General features: G+C 39.5%; 1 protein-coding gene across 3 annotated transcripts in view; it reads right to left on the minus strand.

Moving 5' to 3' along the window:
* Positions 1-1,378: 1,378 nt before the first annotated feature.
* The window catches only part of Spef2 (sperm flagellar 2), a 170,676-nt gene continuing 145,318 nt past the window's right edge, over positions 1,379-26,736 (minus strand). For 2 of the 3 annotated variants that reach the window (XM_017316668.1, XM_017316667.1), the window contains 5 exons: positions 24,039-25,201; positions 23,706-23,923; positions 23,383-23,591; positions 23,167-23,290; positions 21,975-23,070 (listed from right to left, as the gene is read on the minus strand). In XM_017316668.1, the coding sequence (XP_017172157.1) occupies positions 22,713-23,070; positions 23,167-23,290; positions 23,383-23,591; positions 23,706-23,923; positions 24,039-25,201 (2,072 nt within the window). In that variant the 3' untranslated portion in view covers positions 21,975-22,712. Of the gene's footprint in view, positions 1,538-6,900; positions 7,024-7,171; positions 7,412-12,640; positions 12,821-15,897; positions 15,991-19,698; positions 19,882-20,488; positions 20,596-21,974; positions 23,071-23,166; positions 23,291-23,382; positions 23,592-23,705; positions 23,924-24,038; positions 25,202-26,736 lie in introns of those variants that run through there. The other variant, NM_001305042.1, reaches the window with a different exon arrangement.

Below are 26,736 nucleotides of genomic sequence, written 5' to 3' on the forward strand. Positions count from 1 at the left end.
TTAACTGTTACATTACCATTAGTATTCCAAGGATATCAGCATCCTAAGGATAACATAACACATTATGTTAGGTTAGATTTAGTTTGAATAAAGAACAGCTTTTGGTTTAAGGCACCACTAAGCTATAGTTTCTCCACCTTGTGCTTGTGCAGTTGGTGTTTTATACACAAACAAAAAACGAGGTAAGTATGTGGCTTTGGGGTTGAAAAACTGGCTTCTAGTTTCTGTCTATATTTATAGCTCTGTAACTTTTAGCAGTTACATAAACCTCCTCTGCATTATTTGTCAGTGGTAATCTTATGAATTAGTGAGATTAAATTAGATAAAGAATTCTGTTTTTATTTGTTGGAATGTTTTTAAGACAGATTGGTTGGAGATAACACCTCCTTTGAACCTATGGTAATGACCTCCTAAGGACCTATGGTAATGACCTCCTAAGGACAGTTGCCTGGACAGCTGTTCTAAGATCTGATTCTTTATTGAAGAGGAAGAGATTGTTCCTTGAAGTGGACACAGCTAGATGTGAGGACCTGTAAGCTTTCACAAAACCTGTAAATTTTATGGAAGTGGAAGAAGCATCCAGAAATCGGCTGTGCATAGATGACTTATTCCTAGGACCTTCAGAAATACATGCTGTATGAGCAGAGTAGGACCCACTAAGAAATTCAGAGAACAGCCACAGGAGGGAACCAGGGAGGAGGCCATCACTGAAGCTCAGCAGCCCAGGATCGTCGTTGCTCATTTTTTTATGACATTTCCTTGAGATGACAATTATGATAATTGAATTTAGTTTCTGGTTAATCACGTAAACAGTGTAGCTGTCTATGAGGGGAAATCTTGCATTCAGTTAGACACAAATGCAAATAGTTAAAAGTGTGACTGGTCTAGCAACTCAGGGATGCACCTTTCTTCTTGGCTACTAAGATGATTGTTCAAAGTTTACAATCCATGAAGTAAGAACTGTAAGATGGAAGAAATGTTCTCTCTGATATATGGAGCTTTGGTGGGACTTTCAACACATCCCCTAATGTAGATACCTCCTATAGGGAGACTTCATGCTTTACTTCGAGTGTATTGTTTCTGGTAATTTCTATTTCCAGGATCACTTAAAAATTCATCTTTTTGTCTTTAAGGTCTCTCTCTCTCTCTCCCTCCCTCCCTCCCTCTTTCTCTCTCTCTCTCTCTCTCTCTCCTTCCCTCCTTCCCTCCCTCCCTCCCTCCCTCCCTCTCTCTCTCTCTCTCTCTGTCTCTCTCTCTCTCTCATCATTTTATGGCTAAAATGTTCTCTAAATTGAGGTTTCTGTTTAAGAGCTTATCATCAACTGAGAAGTAGTCACACCTACACCCATCACAACAATGCACACAACAAACTCCATGGTCAATTTGATTATGAACATTTATTCAACAACAACAAATAAAAACCCAAAAAAAACCAAAACCACAGCCTTCACTTCTTTTCGTCTGTAAGTCTTGAGGGTGACCTTTCTCCATCACTGCCTTGTGCATGCTCACTCCTTTGAAGAATCATTTTAATGTCCTAAGAGAGAAAAATCAAAGAGAAGTTACATATAAAAATAAAGAAATTATGACTGATGGGCATCATAGATGTGGCAGTTATTAAACAGTTGCAGTTTCCTTTAGTCTTTTCTTTTGTTTTCTCTGAGAAAAAAATCTTTCTCACTTAGTGTGAATTCCATTCTGAAACCCCAAGTTCTATCCTTGTAATGATAGCTAAGGGTATTAGAAATTCTCCTTTCTAGTCCTGTAAATGGAGTTGTCATGTTAAGTAATATTTGTAAAAGCAATTACTTAACTCTGTCATATAGTGTGTAAACCAAAAGATTATTTTTCTATAAATGAATAAGACAGTATTCACACTCTATTAAAGAAAAATATAATGCCAAGTTAATAACATCTACATAGAAATTTAAATGTAGAAATTTTGAGCAGTAGATTTTCCCCCTGGGATTTTTCCCATTTCTTTATATTTTTTCTTACTATCAGAGATGGTAATGTTAAAATACTTTAATTTCTATTTTTTATTATTTTATTTTATTAGGTACTTTCTTCATTTACATTTCAAATGCTATCCCAAAAGTCCCCCATACCCCTCCACTGCCCTACCCACCCAATTCCACTTCTTGGCCCTGGCATTCCCCTGTACTGAGGCATATAAAGTTTGCAAGACCAAGGGGCCTCTCTTCCCAATGATGGCCAACTAGGCCATCTTCTGCTACATATGCAGCTAGAGACATGAGCTCCGGGGGGGGGGGGGGTACTGGTTAGTTCATATTGTTGTTCCACCTATAGGGTTGCAGACCCCTTTAGCTCCTTGGGTACTTTCTCTAGCTCCTCCATTGGGGGCCCTGTGTTCCATCCAATAGCTGACTGTGAGCATCCACTTCTGTGTTTGCTAGGCCCCGGCATAGCCTCACAAGAGACTGCTATATCAGGGTCCTTTCAGCAAAATCATGCTGGCATATGCAATGGTGTCAGCATTTGGAGGCTAATTATGGGATGGATTCCCGGGTGTGGCAGTCTCTACATGGTCCATCTTTTCGTCTCAGCTCCAAACTTTGTCTCTGTAACTCCTTCCATGGGTGTTTTGTTCCCAATTCTAAGAAGGGGCAAAGACACTTTGGTCTTTGTCCTTCTTGAGTGAAGTAGCTGGATATAAAATCAACTCAAACAAGTCAATGGCCTTTCTCTACACAAAGGATAAACAGGCTGAGAAAGAAATTAGGGAAACAACACCCTTCACAATAGTCACAAATAATATAAAATACCTTGGTGTGACTCTAACTAAGGAAGTGAAAGATCAATACTTTAATTTCTTAAATCATAGTTTATTTTTCAACATAAATGTGAACTTATATATGTAGAATGAACATTATAATATACAAAAAGCACAAAGATTGCATAGTGGTAATGTTAATGTTTAATTTTCCCCCAAAGTTTAGGAAAATGCTTTGCGAATGTAAATTTCTTTGCTCCAGAGATGACTGCAGAGCTTTCAGATTGTGGTCGCCTTACACGTGAAGACACAGGCTGCTTCACTCTCTATCTTGTTGGTTTGCGTATGTGTTCCTGCCAGGACTGATACTGACCCCATTTCTTCAAAACATTGACCTCCTTAAAGACAGCGGGCAACCTTGAGTGAGCTACGTGGAAAAGCACAGTGGCTTACACTGATGTCTAGGTCCCGCTTGCTGCAATGCTAGAGGATGGGCATCTATGTTGGTAGACCTTAGTTAATCTGCAAACTAAGGTACTCATTCTGTGATTGTCTGGCACTCCGCAGCACGGGCAACGTGACATGCATGCTCTTGATACATGCCAACCAGCATTGGAAAATTCAAGATGAAATAGGGGGCTGTTGTCAGCAGATTGGAGAGAGGACTGGAAGTGTCGGATGCTTGTCACAGTCACATACTTGTCATAGGAAATTGACTTTGTTCCCCGGTTATGATGTTCTCACTCATTTTGTAACCTTTACACAAATCATTTCCTTAATGATTCAAAAATACTTTTGGACGTACTTTCTCTGTACAAGGTCTAGAGGAGTAGAAAAATATGTAAACGATGTAACTGCAAATCTGTAAAAATTAAAAAAAAAATTCCAGCACCAAATCTGGAGTTTCCAATCGTATTCACCTCTGACTCTTCCTGGGATTTCAGTTTAACACTTGGTCACTGTGATTGCCTGCCAGGGAAACCTTTGTCTCTCTCTGGAGAGATGAGAACTGAGCCATCTGTCTGGCCATCGAGCTGCCACTGCGCATGGTCTGTCTCACTTGCGAGCGTGTCTGGTTCTGATGTTCCTGTATCCACCACAGCGTCAGTATCAGCAGTGGTATCTGCTTTTTATCTGCCGGGCACTGAGCTCAGCGATTTGGTGCTTGTGCAGTCATTTTATCCATGCCAAAGCCCCACAAGGAAGGCCTGACAGTTATCTCCATGGTACTGTTGTGAAACACAGGATGCTGTGAAATCGGAGGACACATTTCCCAGCATCACACACTTCCAAGAATCTAGGACTTGTTCCCATAAGCACCAAGCCTGTCCACTTTGAAACAGGAGCAGAACTAAGGTGTGTTGTAACCATTTCATGTACTCCTTTTTTTTTTCAAGTATGTATTTTTAAATTCTGTGGCTTGTACACACAGACTTTGTAAACACAGAACTCTGAAGCAGCAGCCTTCATTTTCCCACTGTTTATAATAGCAAACAACTTCTTAACCTTGAAAAACCACATTCTAGCTTTGGCTCTGCTTATCTCGAACAATCTTCAAATAACATCACTGTGGTTAAGGTTCATTTAAAAAACATGTGATGTATTTTCTTGTCCATGGATACCTGGCGTAAAGATTTACAGCATCAGCACGAGAAGCCCCTGACAAGTCTGCAATGTTTATTATCTTTCTACTTTCCCCCTCCTTCCTTCCTTCCTCTCTTCCCCCCTTCTTTCTTCCCCCATTTCATCTTCCCCTTTCCTACTTTTCTTTCTTTTTTTGGTTAGCAAAAAAAGGAATGAAATGTCTTAGTGGAAAGAGACCTCTCTTTAGATCTCAAAGCTCTTTCCTTAGGCTTTCCAGGTCTTTGGTACAACTCTTGTTGATATAGTCCTATCAGTGAGAATCAAATAGCTTCTCACCCTGTTTTTTGATTACTGAGGTCAGCAACAGGCAGGAGATATGAAGGGCAAGGAGAATCACACTTACCATAGAGAAGTCTTTGGCCACTGAGTAAACTCACTAATAGCTTACTGATTCACTACCGGAGAAATGAGCTAGGTTGCTAGTGTGTTAAGTGACTCTGGCTCTAGGCGTCTGGTTAACTGCAGGATGGTTGGGAGGAGGGGCTCTCAGGAAGAAAGTGAATTGAATACATAAGAAGACTGTGGAAAGGTACAGAAGAGGTTCTGATGATCAAGGTGTCAAAAATCTCCTGGCATACTGTATGGCTGGTGGCTTGGTACCTCTGGCTTCTGGCTACACTCCTGGCATAAGGAGAAGCTGTGAGAGCCTTGCTTTGGTGTCTGCATCTTCTCTGCTTGGCAGCCCTCTCTATCTTTGAGCCACCCAGCTTCTATTCAAAAAAATCTCTCATGATGTTACCATCACTAGATACTACCCCGTGGGAAAGCAAACACTTCCCAAAATGGGAGAAACACATCATTTAGAAGATTTCTGGAGCCTCTGGATTTCCCTGTGGATCTTGCTGTTCTTCAGAGGCTGTCTCTGAAAGCTGCCAATCTCAAGGCTTCTGCTGTCAGGCAGGAACCTGAACAGAATCTTCTCTGGCTAGTGTCAAGGGCTGTTGAGCTGTCCTGGCTTTGTAGGAGGTTTTCTCTCCATTAAGGAAGGAAATAATTGACCTGTCACTTTATGCTCTTACTTATCCTGTGTAGTAGAAAATGAATTCTGTTATACATGATTCCAAGAGATTCAGTAATTATTTGACTAGTTCAAGTGAGGCCTCTCCCCTTATACGTGGAACAGTTTGCATAGCATGAAAGATGGCATCTAAACAGTCAGGTATTGAACTCACTATATTAAAAATGACATAGTGACACGATATGGTTAGGTGATATGGAAATGTTGAGAAAATTAATAGAATGACACGCTCCCATACTCAAAGCCTATTGATTCCTCAATTGCCTTTTCAAATTCAACACAAAACGCAGCTTTCATTCTTTTCAGTATTAATTGATCTCACTAATCCAATAGAATCACCCTATACCCTCTATAGACAGCCTTTCAAGGAAGATCCTGTCCTTCCATGTGGTCCTGCTTCTATACATTGGCTCGGGCCTGCTTTCTACCCAGGATGTCTCCATTGCCCCATCCCGGTAGGAAAATGTATACAGACTTTTCTCCCTCTCCCTTCCCAAACCTCAGTCATTTCTACTTTCCAAGAATCTTATTTCCTCTATGCTTCTAGTACACACAAGTAACAGCTTGAATATCTGTTGTTTTCTACTTGGTTTATTTACATTATGCCATTTGTCTGCCATTCTTTTTTTAAAGGTTTCTTTTTCTATTTTTTAATTTATTTTTGGTTATATATTTTATTTATTTGCCTTTCAAATGTTATCCCCTTTCCTGGTTTCCCATCTGGAAACCCCCTATCCCACCCCCTCCCCCTTGTGAAAATTTTATTGGAGATATAAGTATGCACAGAAAAAAAAATGTTATCGTCACTTAATAGACAGGACAACTAGGTACCACCTTGGGGCAGGTGGTCTTGGATTGTATAAAAGAACAAGCCAGATGAGCCACAAGGAATGAATTGGTAAGTAATTTCTTCATTTGCTCTATTCAGTTCCTGCCTCTAGGTTCCCACCTTGAGTTTATGACTTGGGTTTCAGTGATGATGTTCTGTAATCTTTAAACCATATAAATCCTTTCTTCCCCAAGTTTCTTTTGATCGTGGTGCTCCATCCGCAATTGAAAGAAAACTAATACACTCTCATGTACTACACTGAGCATATATACTATGATTTGAAAATAGTGACTAAACCAGGACTTGGATGGAGACTATAGTCTTGGTTAGTTCTTTATAGCAGGATGAGTCCTAGTCTCTACACTTTTCTATTGTAGACAAGCATCGTTATTTGCCCAGAACAATTCATATTGCTAATAGTCCACATAACAGCTTTATGTATAAACTACCCACAGCCCTCTCCTATAGACCCAAGGTAGCACTACATACTAAGGATGTAAATCTATAACATTAAGAATTGCATTCAACTGTGCATTAGTGTGCTACCCTTGGGCATTGCAGGCTAGAAGTTATGGGCAAGTCTACCTTGCACTCCCTTAATAGCTCACAGTAGGAATGCCAAGTGTACCCTTAGCTGGAACCAAGCAAATTAGGATGATTTTGACTTATACTCACAGGAAATTTATAGTCTACATAATTTGCAATCAGGTCCTGAATGTAAGGATGCTTCAAGAGAATATTAACTGCAATTGGCTCCAGGTTCCTGGCACCCAGGTCCTGAAAAGTCTTGATGAAATTCTTTAAAGAAGAATACAAGCAAAGTTAATTTTCCTTGTGGTCTTGAAGTTATTTTCAAGTGGATTCATATAATAAAGTAATCTACCATACCTTCTCCCCAATACAAAGCACTTTTAAAAAGCAATTCCATGGAAACAGTCTAACCAACCTCTGCATAAATATTCTCTGATTTTAGGTAGCTGGCAAATCTGTTGGCATCCAGTACTTCATTTCCTCCTCCAAACACTTTGAGCAGTGTTTCCATGGAAATCTTTTCAGTGTTTGCATTTTCGGGAATTTCTTCTTCCTTTTGGTCATCTTTCTCCTCCTTCAGTTCCCGGTCCTCTTTTGCACTACTTTCCTCAGTCTCAGGGAATTCCTCAATGGGACTCACAGTGGAGATGGAGGTCTGTAAGATTAGAGGGTGGCAAAACGAGACAGACAGAGATGCTTCGAGCAATGGAGATGCTTTATCAACCATTCACAAGGTCATGAACACAAGGACCAAGTAAAGGAAGGCCAGTGCCTACTGCAAAACCCATTAAGCACTTTATAGAAGGAAATGCACTGGCTACACTCAAAATCAGTGCCAAAGTCCTAACAGCAGTTTAGCTTGTAGTGCAGAAGTCTCCGTGGGGGTTGCATCCCTTTCATCTCAACCAACCCTCACGTTTACTATTCTACCAGGCACATACAATTCCTCTACAATGGCATATGGAAGTAAGTTAGAGCCAATGACTCCCAGCATCTGTGCGTGGCAGGATTCATATAATAAAGTAATCTACCATAACTTCTCCCCAATACAAATACTTTTGAAACTGACTTCAGCCGAGGTTATTTGAAATCCATAAGACTAATTGTGCCTCTTGATTCTATAAGTATAGATTAGGAATGACCCAGAATAAATGCTTATGGACACAGAAAGTTTCAAACATAGAAGGTAATTCAGTGTTATAATAAAAATAGATGACCTATAATTCCAAAAGGATAGTGACACAAATTATAGTTTTGTGATGGACACAATTCTGTTATGAAAATTATGGTTTGGAAGAAAATCCAACCTGACAAAAATGCAGTCATAGAGTAAGTTCATAAAAGTCTCATCAAACTTCTGACTTCCCATTGCCACTAGGAAAGCAGGACTGATAATTTAGGAGAATGTTGATGTCATTAAATATCCGACTCAGTTGATTTATTAATTGTTAGTTGTCATACATGACAGAATAATAAATTAAGCCTATGGCAGATATGTGTCCCCATGGAGGGACTGTTGTCAGTGTTGAAGAGATGAGGTACAACTGATTCAGCTTGGAAGGTCACCTTGCTTTTGCTGAGAGTTTATATCTTTTGCTAAGTAGGGAATTTAATAAAAAACTTAAAGGGGGCTTATAAGAGCTGAATCATTAGTGATTAACTATATTTACACATTCGTTAAAACATACATTTTCTACTTGTAACAATGAAACGCTACATGGCCGGAGTAGGAAACAGGTGTTAGCTTCTTCACCCGGGATCTTGGTGATTGCTCCCTTAGTTGCTCGCCAATCCACAAATCATTTGCTACATGGAGCTTGGACCTAACATTTCTTGCAGAGTGGGTATGGAATTAATGGTTGTGTATAGGGAACACTGCACGGGCACTGTGGCAACAGTGTAAAGACAGAGCCTGTGGGTAAGCAAATCCCTGGCTGGTCTGGTGAGCAGGCACTTTCAAAGTTAGGAAAATCTGGTTTTTATGTTGTTATTTGCATAGTCAGGGCAGTTCTTTAAAAGAGATACATGCATAATGGAATGAATCATTTTTTAGTCAAAAATGTAACAATTTAAATATGTAACATTTTAGAATAAAGAGTCCTTGGCTTTCTGATGTCAGAGGGTTTTTTTTTTTGTTGTTGTTGTTTTGTTGTAGCCTGTTTTGTTTTGTTTTTTAATTCCTATTGCCTTTGCTCTTTGGGACTTGGAATACACATTATGGCTCTAAGGTAAGAGAGGAAGGAATGAAGAAACGGTCTGGTGTTCTGGAAGGGATAAAAGGTATATGCAAGAAAAGGGTTCACTCTACCAGATACTAGAGAGAGAAAATCAGTGATGGTAGCCAGAAGAAAAGCCAGTGCTTTGGAAATGTTATCTGTGGCATCAAAGCAGAGAGATCCATGCCCTTCAAACAGGGAAAATAGTTGCACCTTTGAGCACTGTATTATACTGCTCTGGCTCTCAGAGACTGATCTCAAAGCTGGCACATGTGTCCTGGAAATGATGCTTGTGCATTTCTGTAACTGATTCAGCTCAGGCCTAATCTCCAAAGATAGAAAATAATGTTGGTTCTGAGAACAAAAGCATCACACAAGATGTGTCCATGCTTTGAACTCCAGGGTCTCCAACATGCTGAAAAGAGGGTTTTAATAAGAATTCAAATATGTGGGAGATGCAAGCTAACAATTTACTAAACTCTAATATCAGAGTCCTGAAAACCCACAGGGGTTTCAAAATTAGCTATTTCCTCAATTTCCTCAAATTTCACTTACTTAAGGATTACATTCACTAAAACTTGTACATTCTTGGTAAAGGTTTTGTCCTCCGGCTTTTAAAAAATTACCTAAGAAACAATGGCTTTCCACAGAAGGTTGGAGCCACATTGAGTGAAAGCAACATGGCAGCAAAGATACAGAGGGAGGAACAAAATATAAGACAGGGCTTCCAGTTCTCATAATAACATAGGCAGAAGGCAAAGGTTTGATGGAATGCCTTGAGAGTCCATAGAGGTTAGCTGGCGATGTTATTTCTGAGTGAGGTCTTTGCAGACTCCTGGGATGAGGTTGCCCAGGAAACTAGAACACAGTTGGAAAGTCTCAGAAATGGAAGGGTATAATTGCGGAATGAGTGAGGTGGGCAACTCTTGTGTTTCTGAAGTGCTTAGAGTTGATTTTAAGCCTGAACAGTCCCTGAAGGCTAAAGGGAGACATGCCCCAATCTCTGCAGGCATCCCTGGTTTCTGAACAATGTCTTTGTGTTTTAAAACAGTGCTCAAGAGCAGTTCTCAAATGGAGCTACTTCCTGTGTGAGGACGCTAAAATGACGTCGTGAGAAGGCCAGGGACTTCAGGGATACAGGCTACCTATTCTAGGTGGCTTGGTGCTACCCACTATAGTGGTTGCTATGGTAATGGCCTCTCTATCACTGGTCTTTCTTTCTCTGGGCAGAATCATTTGTTCCTCTCCTTATCTCCTTGCACCACCACCTCTCTTCTTGTTTTGGCTCTATTCACAAACACTGAGCATTAGCTATGTGCAGCTACTTTGGAGGACATGAGACAACTTGACCTAGACTCCAGATAGAGATAATCTGTCCCTAGGAGTCAATGGATAGACAAGGCCCAGCCTAATGGGGTTCCAGAGCTGAGAAGGGAGGTGGATACAAGCCCTCATCCTTAACCCAGAAGCTATCTCCAATTAATAACTGTTCACATGTAAAAAATTAGTTTTTGCTAACAGAGTCTCACTATATATAAAAAACTCTCTTAAGGCCAGGAACTCCATGCCCAGGAATAGATGGCCAACACAAAACAAACTCAATGGTATCTTTGGAGAGCTTTTGTCATATAATATAATACACTGTCAGGAATTTTTTAAAAAACCTTACAGGCCCTTTGCATATATATTTTGAGGTCCAGTTTTGTGTTTTTATGGGCTTTCTATGTGTGAGGATGTGAATCTCTGCATCTATATATGTTTTTATCGTTCTTTTTTTCGTTCTTTTTCTTCAGTTTTTCAGTTTGTTTGTTTTTCCTATTCTGTTTTTTAATTTTACCTTTTTAAAATTTATTTTATTGGGTATTTTTTCATTTACATTTCCAATGTTATCCCAAAAGTCCCCCACACGCTCCCCCACCCACTCCCCCACGCACCCACTCCCACTTCTTGTCCCTGTCGTTCCCCTGTACTGAGGCATATAAAGTTTGCAAGACCATAATTATGTTTTCAGTTGGCCATTTGTATACTAATGAAAGTGAGAAAGGAAGCGAGTGATTTTGTGTGGGTGGAACAGTGAGGAGAATCTCGGGGGAGTAGGGGGGAGAGGAGCCATAACAGGACATACTATATTAAAATATATCTTCAATTAAAATATATATCTTTAATTTGTGTTAGCTCCCCGTTTGGTATGCCATCACCTCATTTCCTATGGCTCATTTCCTTGACCAATTAGCCTCCTTTCAGAAGAGAAAATTTATCTCTGTATCTGTCACATTCCTGAGGTTAAGCAAAATTAAAGAATTTCAGTGCACTGTTGTCAAACTCCTTCCCAGATCGTGCCCTAAATTTGAGGATGCTGAGCGAGTCACGTGCCTATTGTTCACCAACACCCTGACTTCAGTCTGCTGAGTCCAGAGTAGAAGATGACTTCAAAGAAGTTGTATTTTTGCCATGTGAGCAATTTGGTATTGCAGGGGACAGGTAAGAGAGAGGACAGCCACCATCTGAGATCAGGAAGATTCTCTGTGAAGCTATCACACTGAGTCCTCGGGCAGGCTGTAATTTTGAAGTAGTCATAAATCTAGTATTAGTTTAAAGGACACATAATCTATGTGGGGATATAGAGACATCACTGTGAAAGTGACAGATGTTACCTCAGGATAGCTGGCTGTACTTAAGTTACTTACATAGAAAAATTCTAAAGTGGCGTTCTCGTGTGGAAAATATCAACACTCCTTGCTTGCACATTTGCTGTGATATAAGTATTTGAAAAGCCCCATGCCAGCTTATTGGGCACCAGTCGGCCCTCACCCTGGCCTGGTGCTTATGGTTAAACTTCATGCGCAAATCTAATACAGCTTATCTCTTCCCACAAGTGAATGCTGGCAAGGGACTCTCCCATTTCTTCCCGATTATCTCTTCTTTCGCAAATACATGCAAAAGGGAAATAAATGAGGCTGGGATACTGAGGGTATGGATATCAGTCCCTCCCACAATGCCCACAAAGAGCACAGAAAGAATCACCATCAGGATTTCGCCCTTGGGAGAAGAGATTGGCAATCAAAAGCCAGAAATAGTGTAAATGCACACCAGGGAACCAGGTCACTTTGTACCCCACAGGAGGCCTTTCCATCTGAAAACACAAGGGAATATCCATCACCTGGGAATCACCAGGGAAATGTGTCATGGCTTCCAAATTGCTTAGAAAGTTTCTGTGCCCTTTGAGGAAAATGATGTAAGTGCTGTGATTTCAGGACTCAAATAAGGTCAAAAGTCATACATATTTCTGTGGGTAGTGGCCGAGGTCTGAGCTTGCTTCAGGCACATTCTTTGCATACTCTAAAATGTGTATCAGGTTAACAATCCACTTCCTGCTTGTTTCTTGTAATCAGTACTTCTTGCAAAACCCAATCCAGTCTGCTGCTTTTCAAGCAAAGTTCAATCCTATCGAGAGACTTTGAACAGATGTTAATTTTACTACAGTAGTGTTTTGAGTTCCCTGACTTTAGTGCAATTGAAGAAGGTTTACTGTAAGTCCTATTATATGTAAAGCATGGTGTTGAAGACCCAGAAAAATAAGATGAAGAAAAGAAGTGAGTCCCTACTGTTGTAAATTTCTACTCCTTGGCTTTCTCGCCAAAGTTGTCACGTTTGTGCCATGTAGTTACCTTTTCTGCCATCAGCATCGGAGTTTCAACCTGGCGGAAGATGTGAGTTCCCACAGCCACACTGAGGGCCCTGTAGACTCCTTCCAAAGTGTCTGGGTGGCACGCAAAATACAGCAGCATCTGAGTGTAGTCAAGCTGAGGTGGCTCCTTCTCACAGTCCGCAAACAGCCTAAAGAAGAACTGTCACACACACACACACAAAATATGTAACTTCAGATAAGAATGGGTTCACTTTGGCAATGAGGAGGCAGAGACACCAGGTAAGCCATACCTGGATTTACAGAAGTGTGAGATGGTAATTGGGCAGCACACCAGGTCACTAATTCTGTGGTCGTTGCTACATGACACAGAAATGAAGACAAATCCATTGCTTTGATCTTTTGGCAAATGCTTATTGAGTACCATAATGCACTAGTTTGGATTTTTAAAGTATTTAAAATACAATTAATAAGAGGATACCAGCTCTTGAGGAGCTAACTTTGCTATAGAGCAGTGACTGCTGGACATGGTTGTCGTGCTCCTGAACTCATTGCAGCTGTGGTTGTCTGCATAAGATTGGGCAGGCACCTTTGCGCCATAGAAGGAAGGAGGAAGGTCTGATGAGTCCCTTCTCCTCTCTTAGGGGCTTATTAGCAGTTAATCACTTAGTGGTGACAAGGGATGTGTGACAGACTCCTCAGTGGTATAATTATGTAAATCGCCCATGCTCCAGGATGTGTTCAGCCAATCCTTTGTAAATTCAGTGCGTCATGTATTGGAAGAGGGCATACAAACTAGAGGGGAGAGAGTGACTTGTTGGGAAGACAAAGGGTTTCAGTAAGGAGAAGGGAGGAAGATGAGACAGGATAATAAGATCTGAAAGGATGAATACACATTACAGATATATATGAAATGGTCAATGAGTAAAACATGACTTAAAGAAAACAAAACAAACAACAAAATCTCATAGTACAGAGTGTCTGAGTAATATTGTGGAACCTCACCATTTGGGAACAGCATGAAGTGGACAGTTGCATTTTACAAACACTAAAATGTTCAGAGTGGTGCTGAAATCTCTAAGTGTGTGTGTGTGTGTGTGTCTGTCTGTGTGTGTGTGTGTGTGTGTGTGTGTCTGTCTGTGTGTGTGTGTGTGTGTGTGTGTGTGTGTGTGTGTGTGTGTGTGTGTGTCTGTGTCTGTGTCTGTGTGTGTGTGTGTGTGTGTGTGTATGTGAACATAGTATTCTGTTTACCTTTTCTGTCCTTGGGCAGAACATAGCATGTGTACATGCGTGTACTCACCTACCCTGCTAGCCATCTTTGCTCATGTGCATGTCTCTTTCTCAGAATCCAGAGACTGTTTCTTTTCCTCCATATAATTTTATACCAGCAGGTTAGAGGCAGACCTTTCTATGTACTTAAAGTCATTTTCTTGTTCTACTGCTGAAGAAACAGCTACAAACCCTGCCCTGGATTGACATATTTTTCATGTGATATGATCACCAGGCAGCAGTTGTCTTCCCAAATATTGAGGAGGCTGTTCATATTGTTAGACAGTGTGTGTATGAAGTCACATGGAAACCACCTTCCAAGAGCTGTATATGAAAGCCAAGTGTGGGGGCACATGCCTTGAATCTTAGTACTCAAGATAAAGAGGCAGGCAGATGTGAGTTCAAGGCTACCCTCTTCTACATATTGAGTTCCAGGTCAGCCAGCTCTATAAATTGATACCTTTGTTTCAAAGAAAGAAATACTTTATGGTACAAGTTATCTCAATTTCCTTGTCTCTGATTAAAAATATTAACAAACAATTATTAACCCCAAAATGCTAACTATGTATCTCAGACCCTGTTGGTAACTACATGGCTTTTCCTTTGACCTCTCCCCTGCTAGCATGTTGCAGAAATGCTTAGGAGGAAAGACCATGAAGCTTCAAATTCACACAAAGAACTATAGTCCATTAAGGAATACAGAGAGTGGGAGGAACAGCTAACCAGGAAAGAGCACACCAACTGATTATCCAATTACATTGCCAATCCTTAAAACATTTGTATTAGTAGTATTATGCAGAATGAGTAAATTATATTTAGAAATATGTTTGTGTTTACATATATGTATATAACAATGATTATTGAAAAAGAGGGTATGATTTTGAAAGAGATCAAAGAGGGGTATATGGGAGGGTTCAGAGGGAGGAATGTAAAGGGACAGTGATATAATTGTGATATCAAAAATAAAGTAAAACATCTTAAAAATTGAATTTAATTTAACTGTGTGATTGCTTACTTAAATGTTAGGAAGAAGTAATGTCCAATTTTGCATTGCAGTTTTGAGCTAATGATTAACTGGAAACCAAACCATTGAATATATATATATGCAAGTACAGCATATATAGATATATATATATATATATATATATAGAGAGAGAGAGAGATGATATAGATATCGATACAGATATAGATATCGATATAGATGATATAGATATAGAGAGAATTTGCGTGTTGTCTAAATTCACAAATTCAGATTTTTCTACTGTATTACTGAATGTGGCTACATTAGCGTATACATGTATGTGTACATATATTCAATCATTTATACAGAAGTCAAAGTGACTTCAGATTTTAAGGCTTTATATCTATCGTGTCCTCGGTAATAGCAGTAGACTTAATACTGTTACTGATGCCATACTGAGGACAGCAAGCTACTTATGAACATGAGTACTTATGGATATTGCATGCAAATCTTGCTGTGTTTAACAAAATCAAAGGAAGTGAACAAAGTAAATATTGTAAAATGACAGAATCTTATTTTAAAACTGGGATAATGTTGAAGAATTCTAGAATTGGAAGAATGGCTTACTAGATAGATGAAAAAACAAAACAAAAAACAAAAAACCCTGCTATCCAAGAGAGTCCATGAAAGCTTCCAGTAATCACCTAGGTAAGAGGTCATTTTGACATTCCTCCTCCCCTAGACTTTCTCTATGAGGAGTGCTCCCCTGAATGAAGAGTCAAGAAAACAACCAAGTCTCTAAGAAGCAAGGGTGGAACCAGAGGAACCTTTACATCTCAAGTAGAAGAACATAAAGAAAATCACCATTTCCATACAGCACGGAAAATATTATCCATGGTCAGCGCTGATACTATGGCTGCCACATGTAACCTCAGTACTAAAAGGTTCAAGCTTGGTCAGGATGCTGAACTTGCTGGGCACCCGCCTGAGTTACAGAACAATAACCATCTCAAAAATCAATGATAAGAATAAAAAGAAAGAGTAATTACCTCTATAAGATGCTCCTGTCGATTGAATGGCAAGGGTTCAAGGGGATTTTCTGGAATTTTTATATCTTCATCTCCTGAAAACCATAGACCAGCCTATACACACAGACACACAAAAAATATAATGTATATCTATAACATATTCTGCAGAGATATTACAGTTTCTTTTAAAACCAAAGATTAAAACATTGCTCTAATTTCTACCTAGTGATCTCCAAAAGACAGTGTACATTGGAGAGTCTGGATGAAATATTACATGTGCATTTGCATTTGTTTTAATGCCATCATTTTATTATGGTGATTTTCATATGTGATAAAGTACATGTTGGTGCCATCAAACGAGAACGTGTTACACAGAAAAAAGCCCCCAAATGGAGGTGTTAGCTCTGCTTTAGTGTGTGGAATGTGAAAGACACTTGGAAGTTACAACAGCAGCCTAGGCTCCTGATGGCTACACTTTGGAGGGGTCTGTGTGTTTGTTGGTGACAGAGTTGCCAGTTCTCATATCCTGGACATTTCTTGCTATTCCCATTTGGCAATGCTTCCACCATTTCTTTTTTCTTCCCATGTCCACTGCTACCACCTAGCTATACAGCCACATGACCTCTCCCATGTACTGGCCACTCAGCAAATTCAAAATTGGTCTTTTTGTTTGTTTCCAGTCTCCCTCCTACTTGCTTCAGCATTTTTTTATGTGACCCTACTAAATTCCTGCGACCTTCAAGGTTGTCATATCATTATCTGTTCAGATCCAGTGTCTGATCTTGGTTGTTAGATAATATTTTCCTTGTGACTAAGGATATTCTACACTCTTATTTTACTCATAGAAGTCAATATTTATTTCTACACCAGGTTTAGATTACACTACTGTGCAGAGGCTTCTTTAATCTCTTTCCTTTATGTACCATCCTAACTGGATTATAGCAAAACCTTGGCACACCTTCGATTCCATATGCACTGCTAAGCACTTGACACACATACACACACACACACACACACAGAGAGAGAGAGAGAGAGAGAGAGAGACAGAGACAGAGAGACAGAGAGGCAGAGAGACAGAGAGACAGAGACAGACAGAGAGACAGAGACAGAGGGAGAAAGGCTTTTATACCTAGCTTGTCTGTCAGAGTCATAACAAGTCCTTAACAGTATCTACTACCAAGATCCACAAGGTTGCCCACATGGACTCAGGCCTATGCTTCCTTCTTTCTTTTCTTCCTTCCAAGGATTATAGCACTTTCAGTAATGGTAACGGTAGCCCTGGGTTTCCAGCAGAAGTGAAGCATGGGATTTTTCTAAAGTGAAAAGGAGAGACTCCACAACTAACAGAAAAAAAAATACTGTATCTGACAGGAAAATATACTTGGTGATATTATTAGCAAGCTACTTGGTGGAGAAGTCCCAATGGCCTTGAAGACATAGCAAGCAAAATTATACAAAACAGCTCAAGAATCTCATCCATAAAATGTTATTCATGTGAAATGTTAAGTCCACAGCTATGTAGTAATGTGCTTAAGTTAGATGTAGCATTCACTCAACTGAGTATCACCTCACTGGATTCATAGATTATTTCTCTTTAAAACATGAAACTGTTCTTTGCATTCTTAAGCTAAATGCGACCAAAAACTTGTAGACTACTCATGTTTCCTTAGAGAAGTTGGACCATGCTTATTTTTGATCTTGAACATCTGAATGATTGCACTTATGGTGACCATGAGTTCTTACAGGTAAATGATGAGTTAGCTGATGCTTCAAAGGTATATAGTTCTACATGCCGAATGTCTCTACATTATACAATTCCATAGTCTGAGAATACCTCTACAGAGGACAGCTTGTGAGAGTGACATCAGGACCAGAAGGCGAAGACAAAGACTTTATGGTCATTACTTAGCCACAGAATAGATTGTGAACAACTTAGGAGTGGCAGTAATCAGCATACTTCTAGATGGCTGTTGTGAACTTGCAATTGGTAAAAGGGGAGGGACAGAACAACAGAAGACAGAGTAGACATCTCCTTCTTCCCAGAAATCTCTATTTCAGCACCAAAGTTATGTTGCATTACTGCTCTAATGTGACATGTTCAATAGATCATATAAAATCTTCTAGAAATGGTTTTTATTTTTCCCCATTTGCTTGTATGTATGTATGTATGTATGTATGTATGTATGTATGTATGTATGTATTTGTGAGCCATCAAGGGTTGGAAATCTGAAAAAGGCATGCAGTAGTGTCAGTGTCCTAGGGCATCTGGGAGTAGGAAGTAAAGGAAAATGATCAGCTATTCCCAGAACACAGACAGTGATCATGTAAGGACTTGTGTTCTCCTAAGTGCATTTGGTCTATCATTCTGCAAGAAAGTCCTGCTTTTGATAAATGGCTCTTGTTTGGGATTGGCATTTTTGGAAATGCTGCCAGCAACATTTGTTCTGTTGTTTGTAAAAGACGTTCAATGTGATACTTTGTGTCAATCAACAACTTTAAGGTTTGTTCAGTTGCCCACTTCTTAAACATCTTAAGCCACACAGAGCAGAACTCAGCATATATTCTGTTCTGCTGTTCTCAGGTTCAAATGAAGTCGTCATAGCAAATTGTAAGCAGTGCTAATATTCTTAACCCACTGTTTGACAAGTGCATACATCAGAGCTCAATTAGCCAAACTAGCATCCTGATCAGCCATAGAGAAACTCATTAGGATCCACGTGTTGCTTCATTTGTGTGTGAGCACAGGAAGCTCTAGGCTAACTAATCAAAAGGATGTCAGCTACTAATTATAAACAAGGCAAGACAGGAAGATCTGTCAGCTTTCAGTGATGAAACACTTGGGAGATAAATTGCTACAGGTCATCTCCCTGCTTCTAAGTCTGAGCCCTATTCTAAGTGATCCCCTCCTCTGTAGTTGTAGTGATGTGGAAGGGTGAACAAGGCACATTCAGTCAGTAGAGATGAGACAAGTAATCTAGGCACCCTTGTCAGTTAGAGAATTATAACACTAATCCTAACATTCAAATTCTGGACAAATGTATTAAATGCTCATATACCTGACCGGATGACTAGAATATCTATCTATCTATCTATCTATCTATCTATCTATCTATCTATCTATCTATCTATCTATCTATCTATCTATCTATAATCCTATTGACCAATTAATTTCTTTATTTGGAGTCTAGCTTCTGTATTCAAAATTCCCCAATCCTGTTGTACAACAGGCCTCCAGTGACACTCTGCCAACCAATTCCAATGAGCAGGTATTATGTTCTGGATTACCATCACTTTTCTTAGATGAGCTCCTTCATGCACGTTCCAATATTCAGAATTCCTGTGGATAGCAGTTAGACCCTTTCTGCCTTAAATATTCATGTACATTTTAAGCTCATTCAGTTAAAACAAGTCGCACCATCCACTAACCCAATTCCAAAGGAGCAAAACAGAAGCATCCAAGGCCACCAAGTTCTTCATTCCTGCCCTTCCCATTCCTTGGGAGTATAGGGTGCCTGGCAGTGGATCATTTAAAGCCCTGCATGTGGTTTTAATATATAGCCACAGGAATAATTACTAGCTGAGAACTCAGGAGAAAAATAATGAAGATTTTTGTGACTTTATTAGGGACCCTTAGTTCTGCAGGAAATTTTTTACTTTAATATTTTTTTCCTAATGCTTTGCCTGGGTATGGAAGCCAAACTTCTGTCCTGGACTTTGATTCTGTCTGTGCTGCCTATGTATGAGCTTCTTAGGAGCACGAGAGTGGCCAGAAATGTGATGTGTCAGCAGTGAGCTGGGTACTTGTTAAGAGAACTGGTCTACCTGCTTATACTGTTCGTAGGTGATGGTGCCTGTCTGTGCTTCATCCAGGGCCTTAAACCTCTGCAGGGTGTCCAGAAGCTCATCCTCCAGGGCCATGGGCCACGGCATGGCTGTGACCATCAAGAACTTCCTCCAGTCCACGAACTCTGTGTTGACTGTTAATAAAGATGTGATCTCCTGCAACTGGAAGAACATAGGGGCTCTCACTGGGAAGTTTGGCCAACTAACTTGAAGCTACTCCCACTTAGGCTTTCAGAGCTTGGTGCCAAGGGAAGAGGGATTTCACCTTGGCAGCCAGAGCCAGTTCTGACTTGGGTTTACTTTCGTTTTCTATTCTAACAACGGAGCCACACCAGGCAACTGTTTTGACATTTGTGATTTTTGTGTACCCTGCTCATCTAATTCACTAAGGTCAGTTAGCCTGGTGTCTTTTAACCAGTGGAAGGTTAAAGTCTGGGGAAGTAACATATTAACAGGGTAGTGCAATATAAACATTAAACTTCCTAGGGTCTTGACAATGAAAATATGATGAAAACCAAGCACTCTCAAAACTCAGCTTCTGTTCCTTGTTAAGGTATTTGTAAACCACTTGTAATTGGGTTGCATCTCCCAGTGTCTGAAATGGTTAAATGTTAGTCATCAATAGCATGGCTTACTTCCGACATCATTCACTCATTTAAATGTCATTGGTTTCTTGCTAATGCTGCAAACTGGTTGCCTTAGAACTATTGATTCATCAAGTAAGACCTGCATTAAGGCCTTTTAGATGCCAAACAGAACAGAAACTTACGTCCAGTTGGCTGAGGTGCATCCAGCTGCTAGGGAAGTTATTGGTTCCAAGGTTTAGGGTAATCAAATCAAGCAGAATGTCACTGAAGGCTTTATTTCCGATTATGCCTACAACACAGTGAAACAGTTATTTATTTATTTATTTATTACCATTTTTACTGGAATTACAGTTTATTCTGCTAAAACAGAAATAATGCCTAGTAACTCTCTTACTTACTTGGTCTTGTGTTTCTCTAGAGAGAAAGAAGCTACCTTAGAAACATAAAATAAAATAAAATAAAATAAAATAAAATAAAGTAAAATAAAATAAAATAAAAATTCTTGATGTTCTTTTTGTTATCTCTGTAAAATGTCCTCTTTCTTTGGTCCAGGAAAAAAAATAACAGTCATTTCTAATTGAGCAAATATTAAAATTGCATAATTCTTAGGTTAAAATTTTATGGCAGCATGATGGTGGTGGTGCACACCTTTAATCTCAGTACTCAGGAGGCAGAGTCAGGAGGATCTCTGAGTTTGAGGCTAGCCTGGTCCACAGGATGAGTTCCAGGACAGCCAGGACTTTTACACTGAGAAATCTTGTACTGAAAACAACAACAACAACAATAACAACAACAACAAAAACCTTTGATATTTGTTTCAAACAGGTTAAAAAATTTAAAAGCATCACTAAATTTTATTGTATCCAATTGGACACATGAGCAAAACATTTCATATTTCAATTCCAGACCTGCAAGATGACAGCCATAACATAGGTAGCACCTTCTCCCCAGATTGTCCTCCAGTTGGTGATGGCTTGCTTTTGTAACTGTAGGGAGACTTGGATGGCCAAGTCAATGACATTGACGGTGACAGTTAGCCATATAATGGCACTGTATTTCCCTCTGCCTTGCTATTGTACACTAATATATTTTAACATATCTAAGAGACACATCTACTTAGATTCTTATTCCAAACTGCATGCACATGCACTAGAAAGAGAGAAACAAAACAAAAAAATTAAAAAAGAAAAAAAAACAACGAACAAACAAAAAGCCAGCAGTGGTACCTTTTAGAATTATGGGAGACCAGTTATATATATCCACGTATCTGGGAGGTGTGCCGTAGAGAGTCATTCTTTTTTGCAGTTGTTCTTTAGATTAGACACAGCATCCTAATGTTTCCACTTATATCTGAGTTTTTCCTGTGTCTGAGAGTCCACATGAACCTTATTGTTTTTTCTAATCTCCAGAGAAATGCAGCTCTCCCTTTAAAAATGTCAGTGGTTCAAACCACATGCACAATTCCGGGTTTGTAAGGTAGTGTTATGAGTAGCAAGTGTCCACCCTTATTCTTTTGAAATAATTAGCCATCCACAGGTAATTCCGTGATGAACTTTATGTTGTTTTAATTTTACTGAAGTATTTGGTATTAGTGAGGGTGAACAATTTCATGGGTAAAAATGTCCCTGTAAATAAAGGTTTAAATAATGCCACACTGGGTTTCAGATATTAGAAGTAAATCAGTTATTTTATTCAAGATGGGATCACAAACAAAATCTATTAAAACTGCAAAGAGTAACAAAGCACTTACAAATTGAGATATTTGTAAGGTATGTTTGTCTTGTCTCTAACGGCTACATTAGGAAGCAAACTGATGCAAAACGGTACTTTCAGTTTACGTAGGAATTATTTATATGGTCACCTTAGTGTGAAACGGGGGAATCATTTTAATATTTGACCTTGTTATTCAATGTCCAAGGTATTTAAGCATATGACTTTCAGATTCCACAGGATGGCAGTTTCAATGACAAAGTCTGTTCAAAGATTAATTTTTTAAAAAGAAAATTCTATCAGTTTGGCACTGTTAGATACTCACTGCAATTAGAATTATGAGTTGTTCAGGAACAAGAGTTGGTTGTATAGCAACTCTAGATAACTACAGTCACCAGTGTGCTCACTCTTAGAGAAAACACACCGAAAGCTGGCATTGAAATAGTTCCCAGAAGCAGCAGCTTCCACTGAAGTATTGAAGCAAAAGCATTAAGCACGGAAGCAGGTTTAGAGAATTACAGGAGAATGAGCCTGTTTTTCTTTTCTTCTTTTTCTTCTTCTTCTTTTTGCTTTGTGTCTCTTTGTATGTATGGAAAATGCCAAATGTCTTTTGTGTTTGAGGCAAAGACTGGCTGCGCCTTTAACTTTTTTTTTTTTTTTTTGAGTTATTGATTTTTGCTGTGATGAGTAACAAAGTCAACACAAGTCGCACTGCTCATCACTTTCATCTTGGCTTTCTGAGTCTGATGAACTGTCAAGATTAGATCCCCTGTGAGCCATCGGCAATTGCGTCTGCATGTTCCATAAATGGATAGCTTTCCTAGGGTCAAAACTTCTAATGTCTGGAGAGTTTAGCTGAACGGTTAGGATGTCTGTCATGGTTTCAGGCTTGATTCTCTCATCCATGCGTTTCCTCTGACTACACCCACGTTCTGGCTCTGCTGAGCTTGCAGGGAGGGCCAGCACCAAGTCAACAAGCATCAGGACACTTGGATATTTATGGGAATAAATGGAGTTTACAAAATCCCAGGTCAGCTTTCGAATGTTCTGAAATCTAGCAGGGAAGATGAAGGACATGAAAGATTGAGCAACCTAACTTGTACGCAGGTGCGGATGCATGCCAATCAATTCAGTTCACTCTCATACTGACCTGCCATATAATTCTAATTTTAACATGCTCCACTCGGTATCTACCTCATCCGTTTTCACATTGGCAGCTTTGAGAACTGGTTCATAATATGAAATCAGGATGGATATCTCTTTGACTCCAAATTCTGCAACCCATACACATAAACAAAAATGTCACATAGCTAAAATAAATTCACAGCAATCAAAAGGCACTGGCTTATTGGCGCCTATAGGTTACCTTGATTTATCTTTGTAGGCCACAGTCTAAAGCTTCCAATCACAGTTGCTCTCACCACATCAAGGCTGGCATCTCTAAAACAGCCTCGCAATCTCTCGATAAGATGTGTTAAAACCACCTTTCTCACGGAAGAAATGTTTGCTTCCCCCCTGAGGCAGTTACCGTGAAAGTGTGTGGCTGAATCCACCCTGCGTTCTTTTGGCCCTGGTCTGGGAGAAGATCATCCAAGTAAAGAGTTACATGAAAGCATACCTGGAAAACAATTCCCCAAGTCAGATCATCTACCTTGACAGACAGACCCTTAGAAGTCCGCAACCTGTCACCTTGATTGATATATCTGGAGCATTTCCAGGGTTGACTCCAAGGAAGCAAATACATCTGCAATTGAAGAATTTCTGTTCCTACTGGTGTGGGACAGAAGGCTAAGGATACTAATGATGTCTGTCAAGAAATGAGCAAATCTGATGATATCCGCTTGGAGAACGAGATCTAGAAGACTGTTGGCATTCTGTTCACTGGTATCATTTTGGCCTTTACCTACCTGTAACACAAGTTGGGAATGATATGGTAGGTAGTTCTCTGTGTCAAAAATCTTCAAAAGAATTCAGTAATTTTTTTTCTTGACATTCTGGAAAACATACTTCAAAATTACTTACTGAATGCAGTTGCTGAACAATTGCTGGGTATCCCTTGAGAAAGTTCTGGAGGGATGCTTGTAGTCCACGAAGCCACCGTCTCCCTCCTATTTGAGAAGGCATCACAGGTTGGAGGTGGAGGCCCCTGAAGGCAGTTATCAGAGAACTCTTGAAGAGAGGAGAGTTGTGATAGAAATGGTAAATACTGGTGAGGAGTGCTTCAAGGTCATTGTAGAGAGGGACACTCTGGAACATCGATTTGTAGGACAGTTCTAGATGATGTGCGAAGCAATACATACTTTGCACACATGGCTGTATTTCTCTCAAAAGCAGGGCCACTCTGTTCTTCCCCTCTATTCCAGGGGAATCATCACTTCCAAAACCAACCAACTTCTTCGCCCAGTCTTGGCTTGACAGCTTAAGATGAAGATTTGTCTCTAGAGTTTTCTCAATAGCATTTTTTATTGCCAAAGAGTCCTTTGGTTCTACTGGCTGCAACCCAACAATCTGACATTGCACTTTTCCTGCATGTGCAAATTGAACATAGACCATTTTGGCTTCCTTGCCTAGACTGTCTACAATTCCATCAGTGATGACAGAGAAAAAGTTACTCTTTTCTAGGTTTTCTCTTAGATTTTTCCTCTCCACTTCAGCAATGAAATATGTAAATATTCTTGCTGATTTTTTAGTTCTGAAGACTGGGCCAATATCAACACCCTTCATATCATCCAATTTACACATCCAGATAAAATCTTTGAGGGGATGTCCGGTCTTGACTAGGGCGTGGCATGATCTAAATAAGTTCTCCACTCTCGCCAGGGTCACTTTGCTCATAGTCCTTACAGTCAGCTCAGTGGCAGCTCTGTTCACTGGAGAACCACTGGTCACTTCCATCAGTGACGCCTTGGCATGGGCTTCACTGAGGTGATGCGCACTGAGAAATTCAGCCCTGAAGTTGTCCGTGCCATAGAGGAAACTTACTGTACTTCCCCCTGACGTTACTCCGTGCTTACGACACAGGACACAGAACATAAGGTTTAGTTGCTCATCATATACAAGCCAAGGGTATTTTTTTAGCCAAATTTTCAAGAACTGGTGATTTCTTTCTGGTAGGAAGGAGTCAACTTTTTGTGACTTTTTCTGCTTTTTGGTGACTGGAATCACAGCATTTGGAGAGTCTTTGCCTTTAAAGAAAATTCTACATGGTTATTTAAGAACTCCTCTTGTCATGTCTCCACCTATCTACATCTGTCTCTAAACTCCATGTGTTCTTCTCATGTAATATATATGTCCACAATAACATATATTAAAATATGATATATATATATATATAATATATGACATGTCTCATATATTTTTATGTATATACACACACACACACACACATATATGATAAATGCAATTGGTGTGGTCCATATTCACATGAGTATAGAGCTAATCATTTTTGCATAAGCTACCTACCTATCAGGGGGTTGTTCTAAAGAAAACAGGCTTTAATTTTCAGTAGCTATAGACGAGCTGTAGCTCCTCAGCTGGGTTAGGGGAGCCTGTCTTGCCTTTCTCACATCTATGCTGTGGTATTGGCTTGTGTGGTCTCCTACAGGCTGTGTTTAGACAATCATACCATTGAAAGTTCATGGGTACAAATTCCCTGTCATATCCAGAAAACACTATTTCCCAGCAGTTCTTTCTGTCCTCTGACTCTCCCAATGCCTTTTCCCCACACTCAGCAACAGTCCATTTTGATGTTGGAATCATGGAAACAACTTGAGTAAATATCCAGAGAACTAGAGAACCCCTCTTATCAGTGACTTACCAGGAATTATCAATGAACATTTTCCCAGAACAGAAGTGGAATATGTTTTCAAAATTATAAAAGTTGCTAGTTTTGTGTAGTCTTTTTTATGCCCTACACTGGATTTTTAAATTTTTTTTTACATGTTGATGGACTTATCTACTTCAACTTTGGATGGGGGGAGTCAGACAGTTCTTTTTCAATTCTATTTCTAGTCAAATGATTGTTACATGGTCTTGGGCAACTTGTTTAATCTCTCTGGCTCACCTCTTCCTTTGTAACATTAAATTAATGTGCTTTATAAAATTGTGATGAGGATTAAAGTTAGTAATATATTTAAAAAATTTAAATGAAAACAAATAATTTAAAAGATGAGTAGATATCTAGGAAATAGAGTTTAAAATGATACATATGCTAAATTATCTTTGTTTGTCCACTATACAGTTTGGACATATATCAAATATCACACTTCCCCAGAAATATAAACAGTTTTCATGTTTCAATAAAAGAAACGAGACTCGAAACATGCCATTAATGATGGAACTCATATATGTTGTATTGAACCACTTTCCACAATGGAATAACCTATAGTTTAAATACCAGTCTGTGTAAAATATGGGTCAGTCTCAACAATAGTAGTGAGTAAAAGAAGCCATATCAAATGTTGATTTTTTTCATGTTGAATTATTTCATGTATTTATGTGAGAACATGTTGCATGTAAGACTTCATAAAGTCAATAACTGCTGTTAGGCTAGTCATTCATCACCTGGAGGGAGAAGGTGAAGGCAGTCACTTGTGAGCACAAAAAACTGAGGGATCTGCCCTTCCTATACTGCTGTGGTGAGTTCACATCAACTATTTGTCCCTTTACAATAGGTATACACTTCTGAATGTACATCATGCTGCAATTAGATTTTTACAAG

Source organism: Mus musculus, chromosome 15 (assembly GCF_000001635.26).
Source record: "Mus musculus strain C57BL/6J chromosome 15, GRCm38.p6 C57BL/6J".
NCBI lineage: Eukaryota > Metazoa > Chordata > Mammalia > Rodentia > Muridae > Mus > Mus musculus.